General features: G+C 45.7%; 1 protein-coding gene across 1 annotated transcript in view; it reads left to right on the top strand.

The window, feature by feature from the left end:
• The window catches only part of MBOAT1 (membrane bound glycerophospholipid O-acyltransferase 1), a 60,353-nt gene extending 47,206 nt beyond the window's left edge, over nt 1–13,147 (top strand). The window contains exons 9-13 of the mRNA XM_075417082.1: nt 2,138–2,241; nt 5,006–5,070; nt 6,448–6,580; nt 7,759–7,910; nt 9,968–13,147. Coding sequence (XP_075273197.1) covers nt 2,138–2,241; nt 5,006–5,070; nt 6,448–6,580; nt 7,759–7,910; nt 9,968–10,100 — 587 coding nt within the window. The 3' untranslated portion in view covers nt 10,101–13,147. The remainder of the gene's footprint in view (nt 1–2,137; nt 2,242–5,005; nt 5,071–6,447; nt 6,581–7,758; nt 7,911–9,967) is intronic.
• The last annotated feature ends 5,355 nt before the right edge of the window (nt 13,148–18,502 follow it).

Consider the following 18,502-nt stretch of genomic DNA (forward strand, 5'->3'; position numbering starts at 1 on the left):
GGGATTAAGAATTGCTTGCTCAGAACCTTATTTTTATGGGATCCAATGTTAAATTGTTGCATCCGTTTTTTCCAGCATTATTGTCAACTCAAAGTCCATTATCGAAGAGATAAACTGAACTTTGAGCTCTGACTTGACTAAGCTGTAGAGGCTGTAGAAGTATGTTACAATTGAGGGGTTTCGGGAAAAGCATGCATTGCACACTGGAGAATGAGGATTATTGGCGTTACAGATCCAGGCGGCAGAACAGCAGGCACTTTATCCTGTCGCAGTTTAGCTCCTGGTGGCATGGCCCAGGGCCGTACAAAAGTGCCTGCTGAAACGGCCGATAAGCGCTTCCCTGTTCTCCGAAGAGGACAGTCACGCTATTGTGTGAGAGCCGCGCTGCTGCTGAGCTCCTCCAGATCCATGGGAAGATGGAAAATTCAGCTGCTTGCTGCAGCAGCAATAGTCGTGGGGACGTGGCTGCAAACCGAACTCGGAGCGGTCGATGAAACCGATTCGGGACTGAGCGCCTGCATCCAAGGAGCTGTGAAAGCCGTACGCCAGAGCTGTTCGAGTCAGCAGGGAAACCTCTGCTGGGCTTGGCGGAGCTTGGGGTTTTTGTGAGAAATTCGAGGGTGGACAGTTGCGATTCTTCTGTGCTTCACACCTTGCTCTGCAGGCAGCAGCTTGGGAAGCAAGATGAGGATGGGTCTGCTGTATTATTATGCCCCTGGATTTCTGGTTTCTTGCTTTTGGCAAAGAAACACTAAGCGGTTGCTGGCACCCTTGGAGCAAGGAGGATTTGCAATCCAGGAGTCCTCTGCTCTGGGGTGACAGTCATGTGCAGCTCCAGTCTCTGAGATTGGACAGGTCCCATGGACCTGGCAGCTTGTCACTGATCTCATAGCAAGGCACTGGCACTTACTGTAAGGTAAATAGAATTTCAGGCAGGGTGGTTGTTTTTTTGTTTGTTTTTTGGTTGTTTATTTTAAACAGGGAGAGAATTAAAAACTCATAGATATTTCTTTCCATCAGTAAAATCCAGCTCGTTTAGTAAAGTGGAAAATAAAACGGAAAGTGTCAGATTAGAGAAGGTTGCTCATTTATTTATTTATTGTTACTCTCATTGCTTTAAATTAGGTTCTCTACCTGGTTTTGGGCTTTGTGATTCCTCAGTGAGCTTGTGCCTGTATTCATAACGCTTACAAAGCAAAACTGGTTTTCATTCTTGGGAAAGAAGTGCTGGCCTTTTAAAAGTGTAACTTAACCAGGCTTCTATTTTGTAAATGATCTAGAAGGAAAAGCCTTACCTGTATTTTTCGCTTTAGTTTTTCTTCCAGTAATCCTTGGTGTTGGCTGCGCCTGGTGATGCAGAGGTAGAGTCCCTCCTGTTTTCTTAGTACATTGAGAGGGGATTTCTGGCAGGGGCACGTTAAAAGCAGGACCTTGAGACCCAGTGATGAGATGGCTCCCAGGCAAGGCTGAGCTGAGAGGGGAGGCAGCTGACTGGTGCCCTGGGAAAGAGCAGGAGTGCAGCATGTGAAATGCCTACCGTTGCCCAAGCTTTTATTTGCACTTAAAGTAGTTAAGTCTGTAAATGAAATTACTCAATATTTGATTTGTAGAGATGGTGAGGTACTTGGGGAGGCACTGAGCAACAGGCTTAGCGAAAGGCTTTGTCTGCGGAAGTCTGAATGAAAGTCTTAGTTAAAACAGCCGTGTAGGAACTCGGTAGAAAATGGTGAGCATGTCTTTGAGACCCTACAGTTTTTCTGAATTCTGGAAAATGCTGCCACATCCAAGTACCTTGTTGAGGAAAATGATAATTCATCTAATGGCAACTCTTGTCTATCTATCTCAGATTGATAATAAAGCCAAAATAATGGGAAAAGTGATTTCTAGCTATTGCAATTTTATTTTTATTTTATTATTTTATATCTTTTGCCCAAGGAGTATCTAGCCTTTCCTCTTGAGGAAATGACTCTTGTCTTGCCTTATGGCAATGCCCCTTTGCCAAGAGGAAGCTTCTCTTTGAAGGAGAGGATGCAAATTGCTGTAAAGCTCTCTTGAATGTGTGTTTAGTGTCATACCACCTAAGAAAACATGGCTCCTCCAGCAGTTAGATTTGACCCGTTGTGCTTTGACATTGCAGCAGATGCAGTCAACAATGCAGCTGGTTATGGATTCAGTGGAGTTGATGAGAGGGGCACGTTCCGCTGGGACCTGTTGTCCAATTTGAATATCTGGAACATTGAGGTGAGTTAAAGGAGTGGCTGCACTGGCATAACTATTGAAGTGACCATGACAGTGGGGAGAAGTTTTGCTGGAAGGAAAATAAGTCTGTGCCACCAGGCTGCCTCTCTTTAACGTGGAGAGGTTTCATATTTTATCTGTCGGACAGATAAAAAGCATCTGTCATGCAGCCTTCATCTCTCTGTATTCAGGTTGCATTTCTAAATAGTTTATAGAGGGCTAATAAATGATTAATCAGATGTTTAATAAATGAGCAGTCAATTACTGTAGATTGTGGCTGGGTTCAGTGGGTCAATAAATTGCTCGCAGCTATGATTCTCCGCCATCTGTGGTGTGTTCTGCTTATTTACTTCAAATAGTCTTCCACTTTTGTAACCCAGTTGAGATGGGTGCTGGTAGTGAAAGGGGCCACCATGAGTAGGCATCACACAGGTGCCTCATAGGGCTGGGTCCCTGTGCATGCCTGGAGTGCCTCTTGTAAATGGAGAAAAGCAAGGTTTGGGGAGATCGCAGGTACGAACTGAGCAACCTGAATGGGACCTGGCAGGGCCACACAGAGCTTAGATGGCTGCTGATCTAGAGCTCCATCCAGCAAACCACACTGTTTCTCAAAACATCTGTCACACATGTTTCTTGTGCCTGCAGTATACTTTTAACATCCATGAGTCTATTTATGTTTGTTTCTCTAGTGCCAAAGATGGCCAATGTAATTTGTTTCCCCCAAAGAATATTTTGTGAATGCCAGTGGGATGTGAAAACGTTTATGCGCCTGGGACTGCTTTCTAAAAGCTTCTTTTCTCTAGGAATAGGAGGAGCTTCCCCCTGTAATTCTGTAGTTATGATTTTCAAAGAAAAAGCAGATGAAAATAACTTGACTGCTTTATTGCTGAACGATCTGTGACAAAGTGAATGCACTTTAATAGCTCTTCTCAAAAATTAGAGCCCTTGTAATTCTTCACTGAAAGATGCCAAAACTGGAAGTATCATTATGCGTTCTCTTTCTCAACATCCTTTCTCTATCTTTTTTTTTGTACCTTAATTAATCCTTAGTGTACATCTCTCCTTGAGTGGTGCGTAATACACAGCCCAGAAATGCTTTATACTCCTCAATGATGGCAGCACCCCAGATACCACACTGAGATCTTGAATCAATGTCTGATTCAGTTTTGGGGCAGGCTTTTTTTCAGTACCTTGATGGGCTGAGGCAGTTTCTGCTTGAAGGAGTAAAGTGAAGTGCAGGCAGTGCTCTTTAGGCAAGCCAAACGAAGGAAACGGGAGCCTCTCTTCCCACTGAACTGCAGGCCCCTCAAAACTTTTTTCCTTTACTGGTCACACGAGCAATAGAGGTCGGGGTGGAGAAGTTATTTCCAGGAGCATAAACCAGAGTGCTCTCCATTGACTTGATCACGTGTGTAATGAGAAAAAGAGAGGCCACAGAGACCGTCACTTTGGGTAAGCCTTGAACTCTCACTTTATGCATCCCCAGCAATTCTGGGAGTTGAAGAGTGATTGTAGAGTGCATTCCCAGCAGATATAGCCCCCTGCATATGTAAAATGACTGAAGAGTTGGGAACCTGAGCGCTGACAGTGGCTGTGAAATGACCTGACCTGTAGTAAAGATAAGCACATAGCAGAAGTTATGAGGGCATTGAAATGCCAGTGGAGCTGAACATGTGTGGGGGACTTAAAAGCCTTGGCAGCATGCAGATGTTGATGACTACTTTCTCTCTTGGTAGTGTAACAGGGGAACTTAGAGGGCCAACAGAGAGTGACAGCATTAGTTGGAAGAGAAATTGTATTTTCCCTGGCTTCTCTTGGTGCAGTAATGCAATTAAAATGTGGCAGTACTGCATTGGGAATTGCTAGGAATTTCAACTCTTTAAACACAGAGGATGAAGTGCTAGCCTTCAGGATTCTGCGTGAAAGTGCAAAAATATCTGCATATTCCCCTTGGAAACCTTTGCCTTCAATCCGTCTTTTCAGTGTGCCTCTTCCTTCAGCTGCTATGGGAAAACAATGTGGTGTCACTGAATCATGTCCCTGCTTGGTGAGGAGGTCCTCAGAGGTTTCTGTCAGCAGGCAAGGAACAGTGGAGAGTGAGGATGGGCAACCACTAGAGGTGAAGTTGACCAGGATTAGGGTAACTGATGCTGAGCGGAGTCCAGCAGTCCCCTAAAGCTGGGGGAACTGGTGCTGTGAGGAGCTACGGGTGGTTCTTCCAGGACCCTGGAGTCTACTCTGGTTGCTCAAGCTGGGCAGTGGGTGGAGAATTGGCTGCTCAGTTTAGTCCTACATTTTTTTGTTGTCTGTATTTTTCAGTCTTTCCCCTTCCTTCTCCAAATAATAATGCATTTTTTTTAGTTTTTATAACACTTTGTTTTAATAGCACTCTAGGGAACTCCAGGCTGCATAATGGGTGGCAAGATATCTCTTCCAAAAATGAAGCTGTTTATGAACTGAAGGGAAGGCCAAGCATTTGAAACAAAAAAGCTTTTCAGATTTGCCATAATTTGAAAAATAACCAAACATTGCATTTAATTTTACAAAACAAAGTGAGATTTTGCATCAAGTGCCAAGTGTTAGCGGTGAGCAATCAGCCTAGTTAATGTCCCTCCCAAAACACATTAGTGTAATGATGGACTGCGGCAGTTTTCACAACAGTTAGCTACTAGAATTAATATTTTTCATGTATCTTCTCTCTAATTTAAAATGCAAGTGTTATTTTACAGGTTTCAGTGCTAACATTTCATGTCAACTTCTTTCTTAGACAGCGACAAGTTTTAAAATGTACATTGAAAACTGGAACATTCAGACAGCTGCCTGGCTAAAACGGTAAGAGCAATGAAACGGTGACGTGCTGATGAGACCCAGAAACTCTAGACGGCCTCGAAAAACATTGACTGGTGAATCTCATAAACGTGTAGCCTCTTGTTCTATCTTTCTTTCCTCTGTCTGTAACAGTTGGTGGAATACAAGGGTATTTGGTGCTGTAAAGTTTTATTGCTGCAAATGTAAAATGCCCGCTTTTTATATATGAGCAGCAAAGCCATAAATGAACTGTTCAGATCTTCCACAATAAAAAGTAATAGCATTTTGATGGCATCTTTTGGGCTGCTGTTTGCCTCCATTGTTCTTGCTGTTCTGTTTCACTTTGCTATGTTATGTTTCCCCTGTGTATTACTTCTGGAGGTGAGCCTTGCTGTGTCACTGGGATCCAGTTCAGCTAGAACTGGAGACAAGTGGAAATCTTCAGAGCCCCAGTGTGGTCTGGTTTGGAGTCACCAGAAGGTGCTCACCAGGGAGTCCCTGTTTAGGATATGGAGAAGAGACTTCTTATAGCACTGAGAGGATCTGATTTTAACCCGTGACTGTTAAGGAACATATCAATGCCAGCATAAATCCAAATGTTGTAGATTGAGCTGTCTCTTGTTACTTCTTACACTTTTTTTGGTGTGATTAAAGCTCAGCGTCAGTCAGTGTGGTGTCTGAAATGCAGGCACAGATTTATTGTAGTTACGGTAACTGTTTTTGTGTTAAATGTGTACATCTTAAAAGGCAATGTCTACTATTTTTCATGATTTAAATGACATTCCTGGTAAGAAGTGCATTATCTTGCCGCATTTCTTTGGATAACAGCATTTCAGTTAAACGTCAGACAGCCAGATAGACCAATTGGTGTGTTCTTGAACTGGTATTGTGCGCAGGATTTTGGGCTGCTAAAGTTAGCAGGAATCCCCTGCTTTGGAATAGCTTACAGCACTCCCTGTTGTTCCCAGCACCTGCCCGATAACAGTGCCTGGAGACACCTCCATTCACCAGGGAAGGGTGGGGTCACATCTGTTTGTCTTTCGACTCGCTCTTCATCTGCCATCAGAGTTTTGAAGGGTAGTGTGTGATTCCAGATAGAGGTATAAAGGTGAATGAAGTCTTGCCTGCCTTTTGCCGCATTATTTATTTAAATGCTATGAGCATCAGGAGTATTTGTGTAGGCACTCTTTGGATACTGGGTGCATAGAAGCATGCGTCCTCTTCCCATCTAACCCTCCGTCTAAATGAAGGGAGAATGCCTCATGCCCTGGTCTTTAACAGAAGCAAGATAAGACCATTAAGAAAACAGAATAAGACCTTAAAAACAGAGGAGGATTTGAAGTGCGGTGTCCACTGTTCAGTTGTATTCAGCCTCTTCTTGTTTTGTTTTCATTTTTGCAGTGTCTGCTATGACAGAGCTCCCTGGTACCCTACGGCTTTAACATTTATCCTGTCGGCCCTGTGGCATGGTATCTATCCTGGATATTATTTTACGTTTCTCACTGGAATCCTTATCACACTCGCAGCCAGAGCAGTATGTACCTTTCATTGTTCTCTCCTAAGGCCCATGCTAGATACTACACAGCTGTCAACTGCAGGGACCACCCTGACATGGTCAAGCAACTTGTTCCTGCTGTGAGCCCTCTTTCATGCCCTTGTGGACTTGATGTTCACTGAAACTTTGTTCTGTGTTGATGCTAATTAGAAAGTACCCCTGGCAGTTATAACCAGCACCAATTCTGCACATGCTGCAATGCTGTCCTTGGCTGTCAGAGGAAATGTTGCTTGTGAGCGTACAGTTGGTAGTGCCACCAGCTATGTCCGTGCAGTCAGATTAGCTTGGGATTCAAGGTCTAGTCCAGAGTTCTGCTAGGTCATGTTGCCCATATGCTGGTGTGCAAGCAGCTCTGGGCACAATCTTTCACAAGAAGCTGTTATGGGTTGAGCATTAGCCCAAACTTGAACTCTTTCATGTGGATGCAATTTATGCAGTAAGATGGTCTGTGTGTTTATGGGCCTCATCTTGGGTAGAGTTCCCAAAGACAGAACAGGTTTCATGTCTCACTGTTGGTAAATTTATCACTGCTGAGCTTTCAGGTGGAACCAGCCAGTTGCGCAGGGCTGGGAAGCACCACTGTGGTCTTTCAGAGTCTGACCATGCAGTGGTCAAATAACCAGGTCAATCTGAAAGGTGAATTACACTAGAGATCAGTATTAACTGCTATGGCTAGAGCAGGTTGCTGACCATGTGGTGCTAAGGTGTGCTTTGCCTCTTATTTATAAAGATTTCATAGATGTGAAGCTAAACCAAAATCTCTAGGGAGCAGCACACGCTTGCAGGTATAAACACATATTTGTTCATTTAAAGTAACTTTGTTTAGCTGTTGATAACCAGTAATAAATCAAAACCAGGAGGGAGGAAGACCAAATCATAACAACTCCCCTCTCCAAAGATGTTATGCCAGATATCCATTGTGAGAGTCTGCTCCCATGATTATGACAGAGGAAACTGGGGGATGCTTCTCTGTTTGCTGCTGGTTATGCCAGTCAATGCACTTCTGTCTGCCTGCTCTCAGCGCTTTCTAGCTGGTGTGTAAATGCTTCTGTAATACGAATGCTAAAGTGGAGAGTCATACGCTGCAATGTGTCAGCGTGACTTTACCTGAGAAATGGATTTATATGATTTTCTGTTTACCTTTCCCCGACCTGCAGATAAGAAACCATTGCCGACATCACTTCGTCTCATCAGTGCCTCTCAAGATGGCCTACGATGTTGTTACCTGGGCTGCCACTCAGCTGGCTGTGTGCTATACTGTTGCACCATTTGTTATGCTGGCTGTTGAGCCCACGATTAAGTTTTACAAGTAAGTTCTCTCCTCTCGACTGTTCTTCTCCAGACCAACACAAACGTTTGTTAAATAACCCAGATGACACTGCAAAGCAGTTGGCATTTCATCAGATTTGAAAGGAGTTTGAACAGGATGTTTAATAATGTGTGAGGGGTGATTTTTGCACTCCTGTAACTTCACGAGATAGTGCCAAGGCAGAGCACTTCACTTCTGCTTCTCAGTCTTTCTGTGTCCTTAGGTGACTTTTCACATATTCAGTTTCCGTTTGCAAAACGGTCAAGTCTCATCCATAAACAGTGGCAGAGGCTGGAGAGGTTAAGAATGACGTGAGTTGTCCGTAGGAAGGACTTGATGAGAAAAGATTACATTTCCAGCTGCCAGATGTGTAGAACAGGAGATGTGATTGGTCAGCAGGAGACAAGGAGGGTGCCTGGCGGGGTGTTACTTCTCGACATGAGTATGCTTTTCTGTTTGAATACTTCGATAGGAAGTGAATGTTTTGCTAGGTACCTTTAAAAATAAGATGACACTGGTGTTATAGAGTATTTTGGATATACTCTAATAAAAGTAATTTGAAATAGACAAGGAGAAAAGAATCTGAAAATGGACACTTGATTACATGGCTTTACTTTTCTTTCATTCTACAATGAACTGTCAACATAGAGTAACAGGTTTTGGTTAAGACAAAAGATAATGCCCTCCCTAACATAAAAGACACAAAACTGGTAGTCAGGATAGCTGCTGTCAGTAAGCCTGTTTGAAGGGGGGTGAATTTTTGACATTTTCTATTCCTGTTTCTTCAAACATTTTATTTCAACACAGAAAACTTACCGTATACAAATGACTCCAAATCTTTCTTAGTTTTGGTAAGATGCTTTCCCAACTACCTTGTTAATATCTAATTTTTCTGTCTTTTAAGATGGAAGTAGCAAACAGCAATGAGACCAAAACAGGAGACTAAAATATTAAGCTGGTTTATAAATTTGCCCCATAAAAGAAGCTGGTTCCCTTTGTGCTACAACAGGCCATTCCATGTAGTAAATATTAGTGTAATTCTGTGAGATTACATTGCTAACATCAAAACTACAGAAAAAAAATATGTATAAAGAACTTACTAACACTATGCTGGCATCCATGAAGGCAGAAATACTGCTTTTACCAAAGTTTTGAAGAAAGAGATTTTCCACCCTTGCTCCAAGTTGGGTCATCACCTTGATACTGCTTGCCCTAGTGACTTTGAACGTAGTTAACACTTAGAGACTGTTAAGCCAGGAAATTTGGAGCACTGCACACCTAGCAGTGGTCTTATGCACCTTGCAAGGATATTAGAACTATGGTAAGAACCATAAGTGAGACCACAGAAAGGTTAAGAGCTGGACCATACTGCTCCCAATCATGGTCCTCCCCAAGCTGCCAGAGACTCATGTAACTGTTTTAAGTATGTTTTATTTCTGTTCAATCTTGTGTATACCGAATTATTTGAAATAAAAATACTTGATATTTAATAAGACATCAAATTAAGATGTCTCTGAGTAGTTGCCTTCAAAAACACAACCCTTCTGTAAACATCATTACCTGACCTTCCCCAGTTAAAAGTTGAGTGTTTTGGTTTATTTCCTATCTCAGCACTTTGACTAAATCTGTTTCTTTCTGTCACTTTTTTATTTTGTTTGGTTTTTTTTTTTAAACTTGTACAAGTTTTATGTCCTAAGCATGAAGAATGTTTCTTCAGAATGTAGCCTTGTATACTCCAACATTAAAAGAGAGATGGGTGAAACAAGTGTAGGGTTGAATTCCAGCAGTTTATCTGCGCTGTCAGACTTTGGATTCTGGAGTTTGCCTATTGATTCCTTGCCTCCTTAACATCCACGGCAACATTTGCATCGATGCCGTCAGATACCACATGCGTAGGCTTTGTGAAATTCAAGGGCGTATTTTCATGTGTTCTAGGTCAGGTTCATGCTTTCTGCATTCATCCCTTAGCACTAAATTCTGCATGGACATACTGAGTATGCACAATTCATGTTAGTAATAACAAAAATGTAATATTCTCTTTTTGCTTTTGTTCCCAGGTCTATGTATTTTCACGTGCACATTCTAAGCATCCTGGTGTTGCTCGTGTTACCGATCAGACCTCAAGCCCACTCTGTAAGAAAGCCTCAGAATCAGGCCATGCCGAACTCTGTTAAAAGCAAAGACAAATGATGCCTCCAAAGAAAATTGCCGACATTGGGAAATTGAACTGTCATATTGGAAACAAAGAAAGAAGAAGAAAAATGGGTGGGATGAGGGTCGAAGTAGAAGACAAGTGGCATTTCTGTGGGTTATCTGAAATTCTTACTGGACAGGGCAGAAAAGAGCCTGAATGACTGTATTTAAGAGAGATTTTACAGACAACGTTTACAGGCTCATGGGGCATTTTGATTTTTTTAAGAAGTATTTTTATGAAGTGTTTTTATATATTTAAACTTTTTCACACAGAGAGGCATTTTTGCTCTCTTCCAGGAATATACAGTTATTAATCAAGAATCTTGTGACTGGAGGGACAGGAAGCAGCTAGTAAAGCGTCAGACCAGCTGGCCTGACAGCCTGGTGCTGTGGGCAGCTGGCAGGGGAAGCTTTTCGTCTCCTGGCTATGGAGAGACACGGTACAAGTAGAAAATCGCAGACATGGGGTTGCTCAAGGTGCTGGCACTGACTTCTGCCCCAGCAGGGAGAAGAGGGAGCGGGGCTTTCCTGGGCAATCCCCCGGAGCAGGGACTGCAGCCTGAGCTTGGCGGCAAGGGTGCTTCACAACGTGACACCTGCTGGTAATGAGGGCAAGACAGGTCCCTTGGGAATAGGTGTCTGGGAGCACTGGCAACCAGTTAGGCCAAAACCTAAAGCCAAGTAAAAGCAAAACAAAGCAAAAAAAACCCTCTAGAGTGAAAGAAGGGAGATACATCCTGATCTGCAGAGCTGTGCTTCTCTAACGATGCAGCTGGTGCTCATTGCTCCATCAGCCTTACTTCGCAGTTTGAGAGTGCTGCAGCGCTTCCATTTTGGTATCAAAATAACTAAGAAGCCATGCAGGTTTAGTGTTTTAAAGCTCACAGTTACGGGTTAAATCTGAAACAGGTTTGTAATGGATCAGACTGTTCTACTCAAAAACATCCTGCCTTGTGGAGGGGTTACTTTTCAGCAGGATGACACGAGTACAAAACCTGGACAGTTATTATCGTAGTCATGAGAAGTTGTTCTCTAAAAAATATTGTGATGGGATGTGATCATCACAAGAGTCAAGACCGAGACCCTGTATGATCTTGACATGCAACTTAGCCTGTTGATGTGAGTTTCCCCACTTGTGAAGTCCTTGGCTTACAGGGATGCTTGGAGTCTTAATTTCGAAGAGCCAGTTGTGCGTGGAGATAACCTGCTGCAAAATGCTGTGTCAGATTTTTTTATTTATTTTTTTTTTTAAATCCACTTACCCCAGTAAAGCAGACTGGTACGACACATCAAAACCAACTAAAACATTTTTTAAAATTACTGTGTTCCAGAAATATTTTAATCTGGATTTTGTAGAAGCAATTCCCTCGTTAGAGTATTGGTATTGCTTTATGAGCATTGAACTGACGTGTGATTGAGAGAAGAGTCTGCTGTTTACTGCATTCTATTTTTTGTGTCAGATTAGAATTTTGCAAGAATCCTGGCGTTTTGGGAAGAAACAAATCGGTGAAACCAAAACAAGTTCCAAAAAGAGGTGGTTTTTTTTTCCTGTCTCTGGTGGGAAGTTTTTTATCCTGTGGCCACATCATGATTTAGAGCATAGTTCATGGAAGAGTTTATCTGGTAATTTATTTTGAAGGTGAGATGGGATTAAAAGTTTGATCTGAATAAACAGATTGCTTTGTGTCACTGCCTGGCGAGATTAGTGACAAATGTCTAATGTGACAACGGGTGAGTGGGCATGAGATCCCTCCCGCTTGTGAGGGGGGATGTTCAGGTCTGCTGGAGTTTACAGGCTGGCTGGGCTTTTCAGCCTGCTCCTGCTGAAGGGGGGGGAAGATGACACCCGCTTATTTCTGTGGCAACTTTGTCCTTTGCTTGGCCAGTCCTTATTTGTCCTCATGCAGGTTTCCTTCTTGTTGGCACCAGCCTCAGCTGCGTCTTGGGCATCCAACATTTCCCTTGAGGTCTGGCTCCACCAGCCCTGTTGCTTGCAGGAGGGAACCGGGGCTCCTTCCCGGGGAGGACGGGGGTTTGGGCGCTGCTGGCCGTGGGACCCCGTGGTCTGAAGCCAGCCCACGCGTACCTCCCAGAAATGGGAATGCATCGCTGCGAGTGCTGGCAGAGCCAGCCGAAGGTGCCTCAACCCCAGGCCTCAGCAAGCTCGCGGTTTCCTGAAGGTTGGCTTTAGGACCTGCTCTGGAAAATAAATGTGCTTGATGGGGGTTGTGTGTGTGTATCGGCTGCTCTGCACCCCGAGATCTGCCTGCACCGCCTGTGCGCTGCTCTGCAGCCCCTCCCGAACCCCATGTTCAAGAGAGGCCGGATATTAGCAGGGGGGTTTCTTTTCTAATGTTTCAAGGAAGTGGAAGTTGCTTAACTCTAATGCCATCAACTTCTGTTGTAGTTTCAGCTTCTACCATGTGATGAAGGAGTCAGGGCTAGTGAGCAGGCTCTTACGCTCCTGTCACGTTGTCTTCGCAGCCTGAACCTCTCCCTGCAAATGGGAACCCTGGGCTTCAGTGAGACCTGGTGATGTGGATTTAATATGATATGTTACATAAATTAAAATTCAAATAGCCTTTCTGAAACATTGCCTTTGCAGGGAAACTTGCTGGTTGAATTAGTGTTAAAGCTGGGGCGGAAGAAGGAAATTATCTACAAATCTTTGCTGTGCTGTGTTGGTGTGGACTAGGCAGCTTACCTAGACCAACGTGGCAGTCCTGCAAAGCTAACTCAGTGTGGATTTAAATTGCTGCAAAGCATTCCTTTGAAAAAAGGCTGTTAGCTTTGGTACTACCTTTTCCAACTTGTTTTACTGAGTCTTCCTCTCCCTTTCTTCTTCTCGGGGGAGAAAATTTGGTTCTGCAGAAAGCCTGCAAACAGCCACTACTATATAGAGGAGACTCGTGCTAGTAGCATGCATCTGCTTTGCACAGGAGTATGTAACTCTGAGACTCAAAGGAGAAATTCAGGTTGTGTGTGATGTCGGGAGCTCCAGTACTGGCCTTGCATTACTTGGTCTCTACTTGGAATACTGTAATTTGAGGGTGTGCTTCAGCGATTAAAATACATGATTGTGATTACCAACACGTTATTAGTTTCTAATTCCTCTCTGGGTTCCTTGCGCTTCAAAAAGCTGAGGAGCTGGAGCTGCTAGAGAGATTCTGAAGACAAAACCAACGTCGATGGTTTGCAAGAAAGAAATATGGGACTATCAGGCAGAAACAAAAAAGGTAAGTTGTACTGGATTGACAAGGATTGTATTTTAAACACAGGAATACCAGAAAGACACCACCACCATCACCCCCTTGGACTGAAGGCAAATTCTAGCGGCCGTTTTTCAGCACATTTGGCTGCATTGAAACTAAACTAGAAGTTGGGGCACACTTAGGAGGGAGGACTGAATGAAGAGTAAAACTTCATTTCAGCTCAACTGTGGGTCTGGTATTTAATGAAGCAACAGCTCAGCAGTTTCCTCAGTGGACTGGAAGCACAAAGTACTTTCTTCTGCTGTCCCTGTCCTGTAAGCTGTCCCCCTCCTTGGGTCCGTTCCTGCATGTCCCCTTGGAGCATGCCACGCGATGGAGGCAGCGCAGAGGTGGGGCACAAGGTAGGCAGATATTTTTCCCCCGTTTTTGGCCGCACTGTTCTGCTTGCATATGTTGCACATAGCTGGGATTTTTGCATGGCTTGAAATGAGGTAGGTGGGTAAGAAGGCCATAGATTTTTACCTTATTGGGAAGTGTGTGCATAAACCTGCGCTTGCCTCTCTGTACGTATGAAAGCAGGCTCAGTGGACTAGATCTGAATCCTTGCTTAAAAATTACAGGTTGAAATCCTGACACCCAAGGAAGTCCAGCGGTAAAATTCCTAGCAGTGAGGTCAGTGTCTCTGATATTTAAAGCCTTTATCTCCCTGTCCCTGAACTGGGGACTTCAGAAAAATATTCCACTGGCTGGAATAGTAAAGGGAGTAACTGGAATCTTGGCTTAAATGCTTAAGAGCATGTTAGAAGGATTGCCTATGGTCTGCATGTTGTGGGCAGAGGAAGAGCCTGTCTCTCATCCTCGCCCAAGACAAAGTGACATGCGTGGTTGCATATTGCAAGGTCAAATATCTTTTGAGGTACTCTTCTGCCACTGGACTGATGTGCTTCAGCTCTTGGGGGCTAGAGGCGTTCCACCGCGATACAAAGGGGGATGCCGTGCCTGACACCGCAGTGTGAGTACGAATGCACAGTGAGCGCCTGAAGAATGTGTTCTTTCGTGCGGCATCAGCCTGCTGCTGCCCTAGAGACGACGGTAACGATATGCATGGAGCGCCTGGGTTTCCTCTGGGTGGAAGCTGCAGCCTCCTGGGCGCTGACACGCGGTGAAGTGGCCACGCGCTTGCTGGGTGACGTTTACAAGTAGTGGGCGAGTGGACCTCGGCAAGCCCTCCAGTGAGTGAGACTCGAGTGGGCTGAGGGGGGCACGCCGCGGAGGCGAAGGTTTTGTGGCATCGCAGCCGCGCTAGCTGCAGGACAGCTGGGGGCTTTCACATGTGCAGTAACGAATGTGCTTTGCTTTGGGGCAGGAGAGAGAGAGAAATTGAAGACCTAAGGTAGATCAGAAGAAAAACATCATCACGGGAGGGAAGGCTACCCTTCTGGTAGCAAAGATGTTGTGTATATGCCTTGAAAACTTGGAGTATGCTCTCATTCACCTGACTTGGATGTGGTCTGTGGAAGGGAGCGGCGGGATGGGGGAAAATCAGTTCTGAGAAGGGCCCTGAGACCGCCCTGAGGACCTGGTGCGTTGTCCATCTGTCGAGCAGCTCTGGAGGTGTGACCCCAGGCTTGCCTGGAGGCTTTTCTGTGGCGGGGTGGTTCCCCGTGTGCCTGGGCGAGGAGCCGTGCAGCTCGCCCGCGAGGCCCCAGCATGGCGCGGGAGCATGCTGTACCCACGGCTGGATTTCCGGACCTCCTGCCAGATGCTGTACAGGTAAATACAGTGCCCAGCAGTGCTGGGGAAAGAGTTCGAAGTGTACCAAGGCCAAACCTGTCGCCGTAGGACAAGGTGAAGGGAAACGCTGCCGAGGCACCGACATGCTGAGCAATCCTTGCCTTGTCCAGTGATGGAAACTGGTACCCCTCTGCATCGGAAACACCTTCAGATGGTGACATTGTCACTGCTCTGAGACACATGTATTTCTCTTTGTTCATGTTTATTCTTGCCTTGGAGGCTTCCCTATTAGTGCAATGCAGTTTTTCTGCTTTAATTGTTGTATTTCTGCTTGAGGAAGGTGTTGTTCTGTGGCTATTTTGTATCTGAACAGGGAGCTACACAACCACAGGCAACCTCAAGAGATGCGGTGAGTAACGTGAGTTTAGGAATAAGTAACGTGCACACATTGTAAGTGTTGAGACCCAAGTGCAGGACCCGGCACTTGGCCTTGTTGAACAAGAGAGGTTGTGACGAGGGGCCGCGAGCGGGCAGCTTGTGCCGCAGGAAGGAGCAAGAGGTGGGTTTCTGAAGCGCCAGGCTATGGCTCCGCGTGTCTGCCACTAGAGATGGTGGCGAGGTCTGCCTGCTGCTTTTGGAGGAGCTGGCGCTGGCCCCGCACCCATGGGGCCGGACGCAGCCCCTGTGGGGAAGATGACTGCCTGCCATGGCGTAACCGCACGTGGCACGGCGCTGCCAGAGGGGCCCACGGCCTCGCTGTCTGCCCCGCTCCCCGGCTGCGTGCCTGTGCCTGGCTACCAGCCCTGGGCGTTTCAAATCCCAGGATGGACACTCCCACGCCTCCCCCCACCCTGATGAAATCAAGCGATGCTCTTGAAACATGGAATGTCATCAAGAATCTTTAACGTCTTTATATTCGCCTTCTGATCTCGGCGCCTTTGAAGCCTGCACGTTCAGGCTGTTCCCAGCTGTGGTCAGAAAGGCTTTCGAGACCCTCGATTGTCTATAGGACCATTGATTTCCATCCTGCGTCCAGTCCCCCCGAGGGGTTTTTCCCCAAGTGATGCCCCATCTGGAGTACTGTGTCCAGTTATGGGCTCCCCAGTTCAAGAAAGATGAGGAGCTACTGGAGAGAGTCCAGCGGAGGGCTACGAGGATGATGAGGGGACTGGAGCATCTGTCCTATGAGGAAAGGCTGAGGGAGCTGGGCTTGTTCAGCCTGAAGAAGAGAAGGCTGAGAAGGGACCTTATAAATGCTTATAAATATCTGCAGGGTGGGTGTCAGGAGGATGGGGCCAGACTCTTTCCAGTGGTGCCCAGTGACAGGACAAGGGGCAACAGGCACAAACTGAAGCAGAGGAAGTTCCATCTGAACACGAGGAAGAACTTCTTCCCTGTGAGGGTGATGGAGCCCTGGCACAGGCTGCCCAGGGAGGCTGTGGAGTCTCCTTCTCTGGAGATATTCAAGACCCGCCTGGACAAGGTCCTGTGCAGCCTGCTGTAGGTGACCCTGCTTCAGCAGGGGGGTTGGACTAGATGACCCACAGAGGTCCCTTCCAACCCTGAACATTCTGTGATTCATTCTGTGATTCAAAGCCCCAGTGGGCACAGGAGCCGCGGCGGGCACCGGAGCTCTCCTCTCTCCTGGCTCCTTTCTGCCTGGCGTTTTGGCTGGCGCAGGGACGGTGGCAGAACTGCCCAGAGGGTGGGGAGCGGTGTCGCCGGCGTCTCCTGGAGAGCTGGCGTCTGCGGAGCGGTTTTGTCTGCAGCCAGCCGCGTGGTCCCAGCGGTGTGCTCCTGGCCTGCCTCAATTAGACTTCTTGACTGATGGCCAGTTTAATGAGCCTATGTACAGAGGGTCATTCAAAGTGGCAATTATACCTATAAATCTATTTGCAGCAGGGCTCGAATAACCTTTTGCGCACAGTTCTTCATAAAATGACTGTCTGATTAATTAACATTAATTTATCCACTGTATGGAACCAGATGCAGTCTGTATGAAAGCCTCCGCTCTGATGTGCAGGCGCTGTGTGAACTGGGAGGATTTGGGGACGGGAATGGCTCTGATGTTGTTTAAAGCCTGTCTTTTAGATTTTTTTTTTTTTTCCCTCTTTCTTTCTCTCTCTCTCTCTCTCTCTCTCTCTCTCTCTCTCTCTGGTCCCAGTTGATTAACATTCCAGGGCAGCATCATATAACAGGGGGCAAAATTCAATTAATTGAATATGAAATATTTATAACCCTACTCTATGTGTCTATCAGAGAAGGGTCCTTAATAGATCTTCTCATTAGCATGGACTGGTGACTCACTTCTCTGCTTTCACAGTCATTTGGAATTAAAATCCAATTAATCTAATGTCCCTGTGAATATTATTAAACTATTTGAAAAACTGCATGGAAGAGATATGAGACAGGGGGTGAGGGGCTAAGAGAAGAAGAGGGAATATGTCTTTAGCTCATGAAGATTCATTTCTTCTCTGTTAAACACGTAGTCCGGAAAGACTAATTCCCTGTTTTTTGGAAAGTGGACAGCTAATTCTTAATATCAAAAGCCTGAGAATGGAAAAATAACTTGCTTTCTACAAGCAGAACCGTGTCGTCTTTCAACAGGCAAAGAAGTGCCCTTACCTCTTCCCACCTTCCAGGTTGCTCCTGCTTCTTGGGTGCTAATGTTAGCCTGCAGCGGTGGACAGGTTTACACAAGGTATTTAGGCGCCACGAGATAATTTTGGGGCTCGTTCCCAGCTCTTCAGCAGCGTTCGGCTGCCCTAGGCTGTGGGCCTGGCTCTGTGGCCAGAGACTCCAGCTGCCCCGGGAGGGCACCTCGCGTCCCTCCTGACCCTTGCAGGGAATTTCCCTTCCCGTGGGAGGGGGAGAGGCGCAGTCAGACCGTACCTTCCCGGAGCAAAAACAGTCAGGGCACATAGACCCCCGGGCTGGGGAGCGCTCCTGGACTGCCTCGTACAGATGTAGCCTGGAGGACTATTTAATTGTTAAAGATCTCTGTCTTTTCAGTGGCTAGGGCACTGACCTGAAACTCAGCGAGGGGGGATCTTAGCCGCGAATTTCACATGCAAACTTCTAGCAGGCAGCAAGTTTCTAAACTGAATATTCCCCTAATGGGAATGACTTGAGGATAAAATCCTTTAATGACTCAGAGGAATTCAGAGACTGCTGCAAGAGCACGTAACTCAGGAGATAAATATTTCTGAGCTAGAAGAATATTCTGGAATGTTCAGATACAAAATGTTCCCCTTCTATTTTAAAAACAATAAATTAAAACATCTGTCCACAAAAGTTTGTTCCGGTTTTGTTGGTTTGCTCTTTGGTTTGGGTAGAAGTACCCTGTTCCTTTGAACACTGCCCCTTTTCCTTCTCTCTCAGAAGCTGAGTCCACACGTTGGCACAGACCATAAATACGCATTCAGATACAGCTACGATACGTCCCAATGGCTG

The sequence above is a fragment of the Opisthocomus hoazin genome, chromosome 3 (genome assembly GCF_030867145.1).
Source record: "Opisthocomus hoazin isolate bOpiHoa1 chromosome 3, bOpiHoa1.hap1, whole genome shotgun sequence".
NCBI classification, from domain to species: Eukaryota; Metazoa; Chordata; class Aves; order Opisthocomiformes; family Opisthocomidae; genus Opisthocomus; species Opisthocomus hoazin.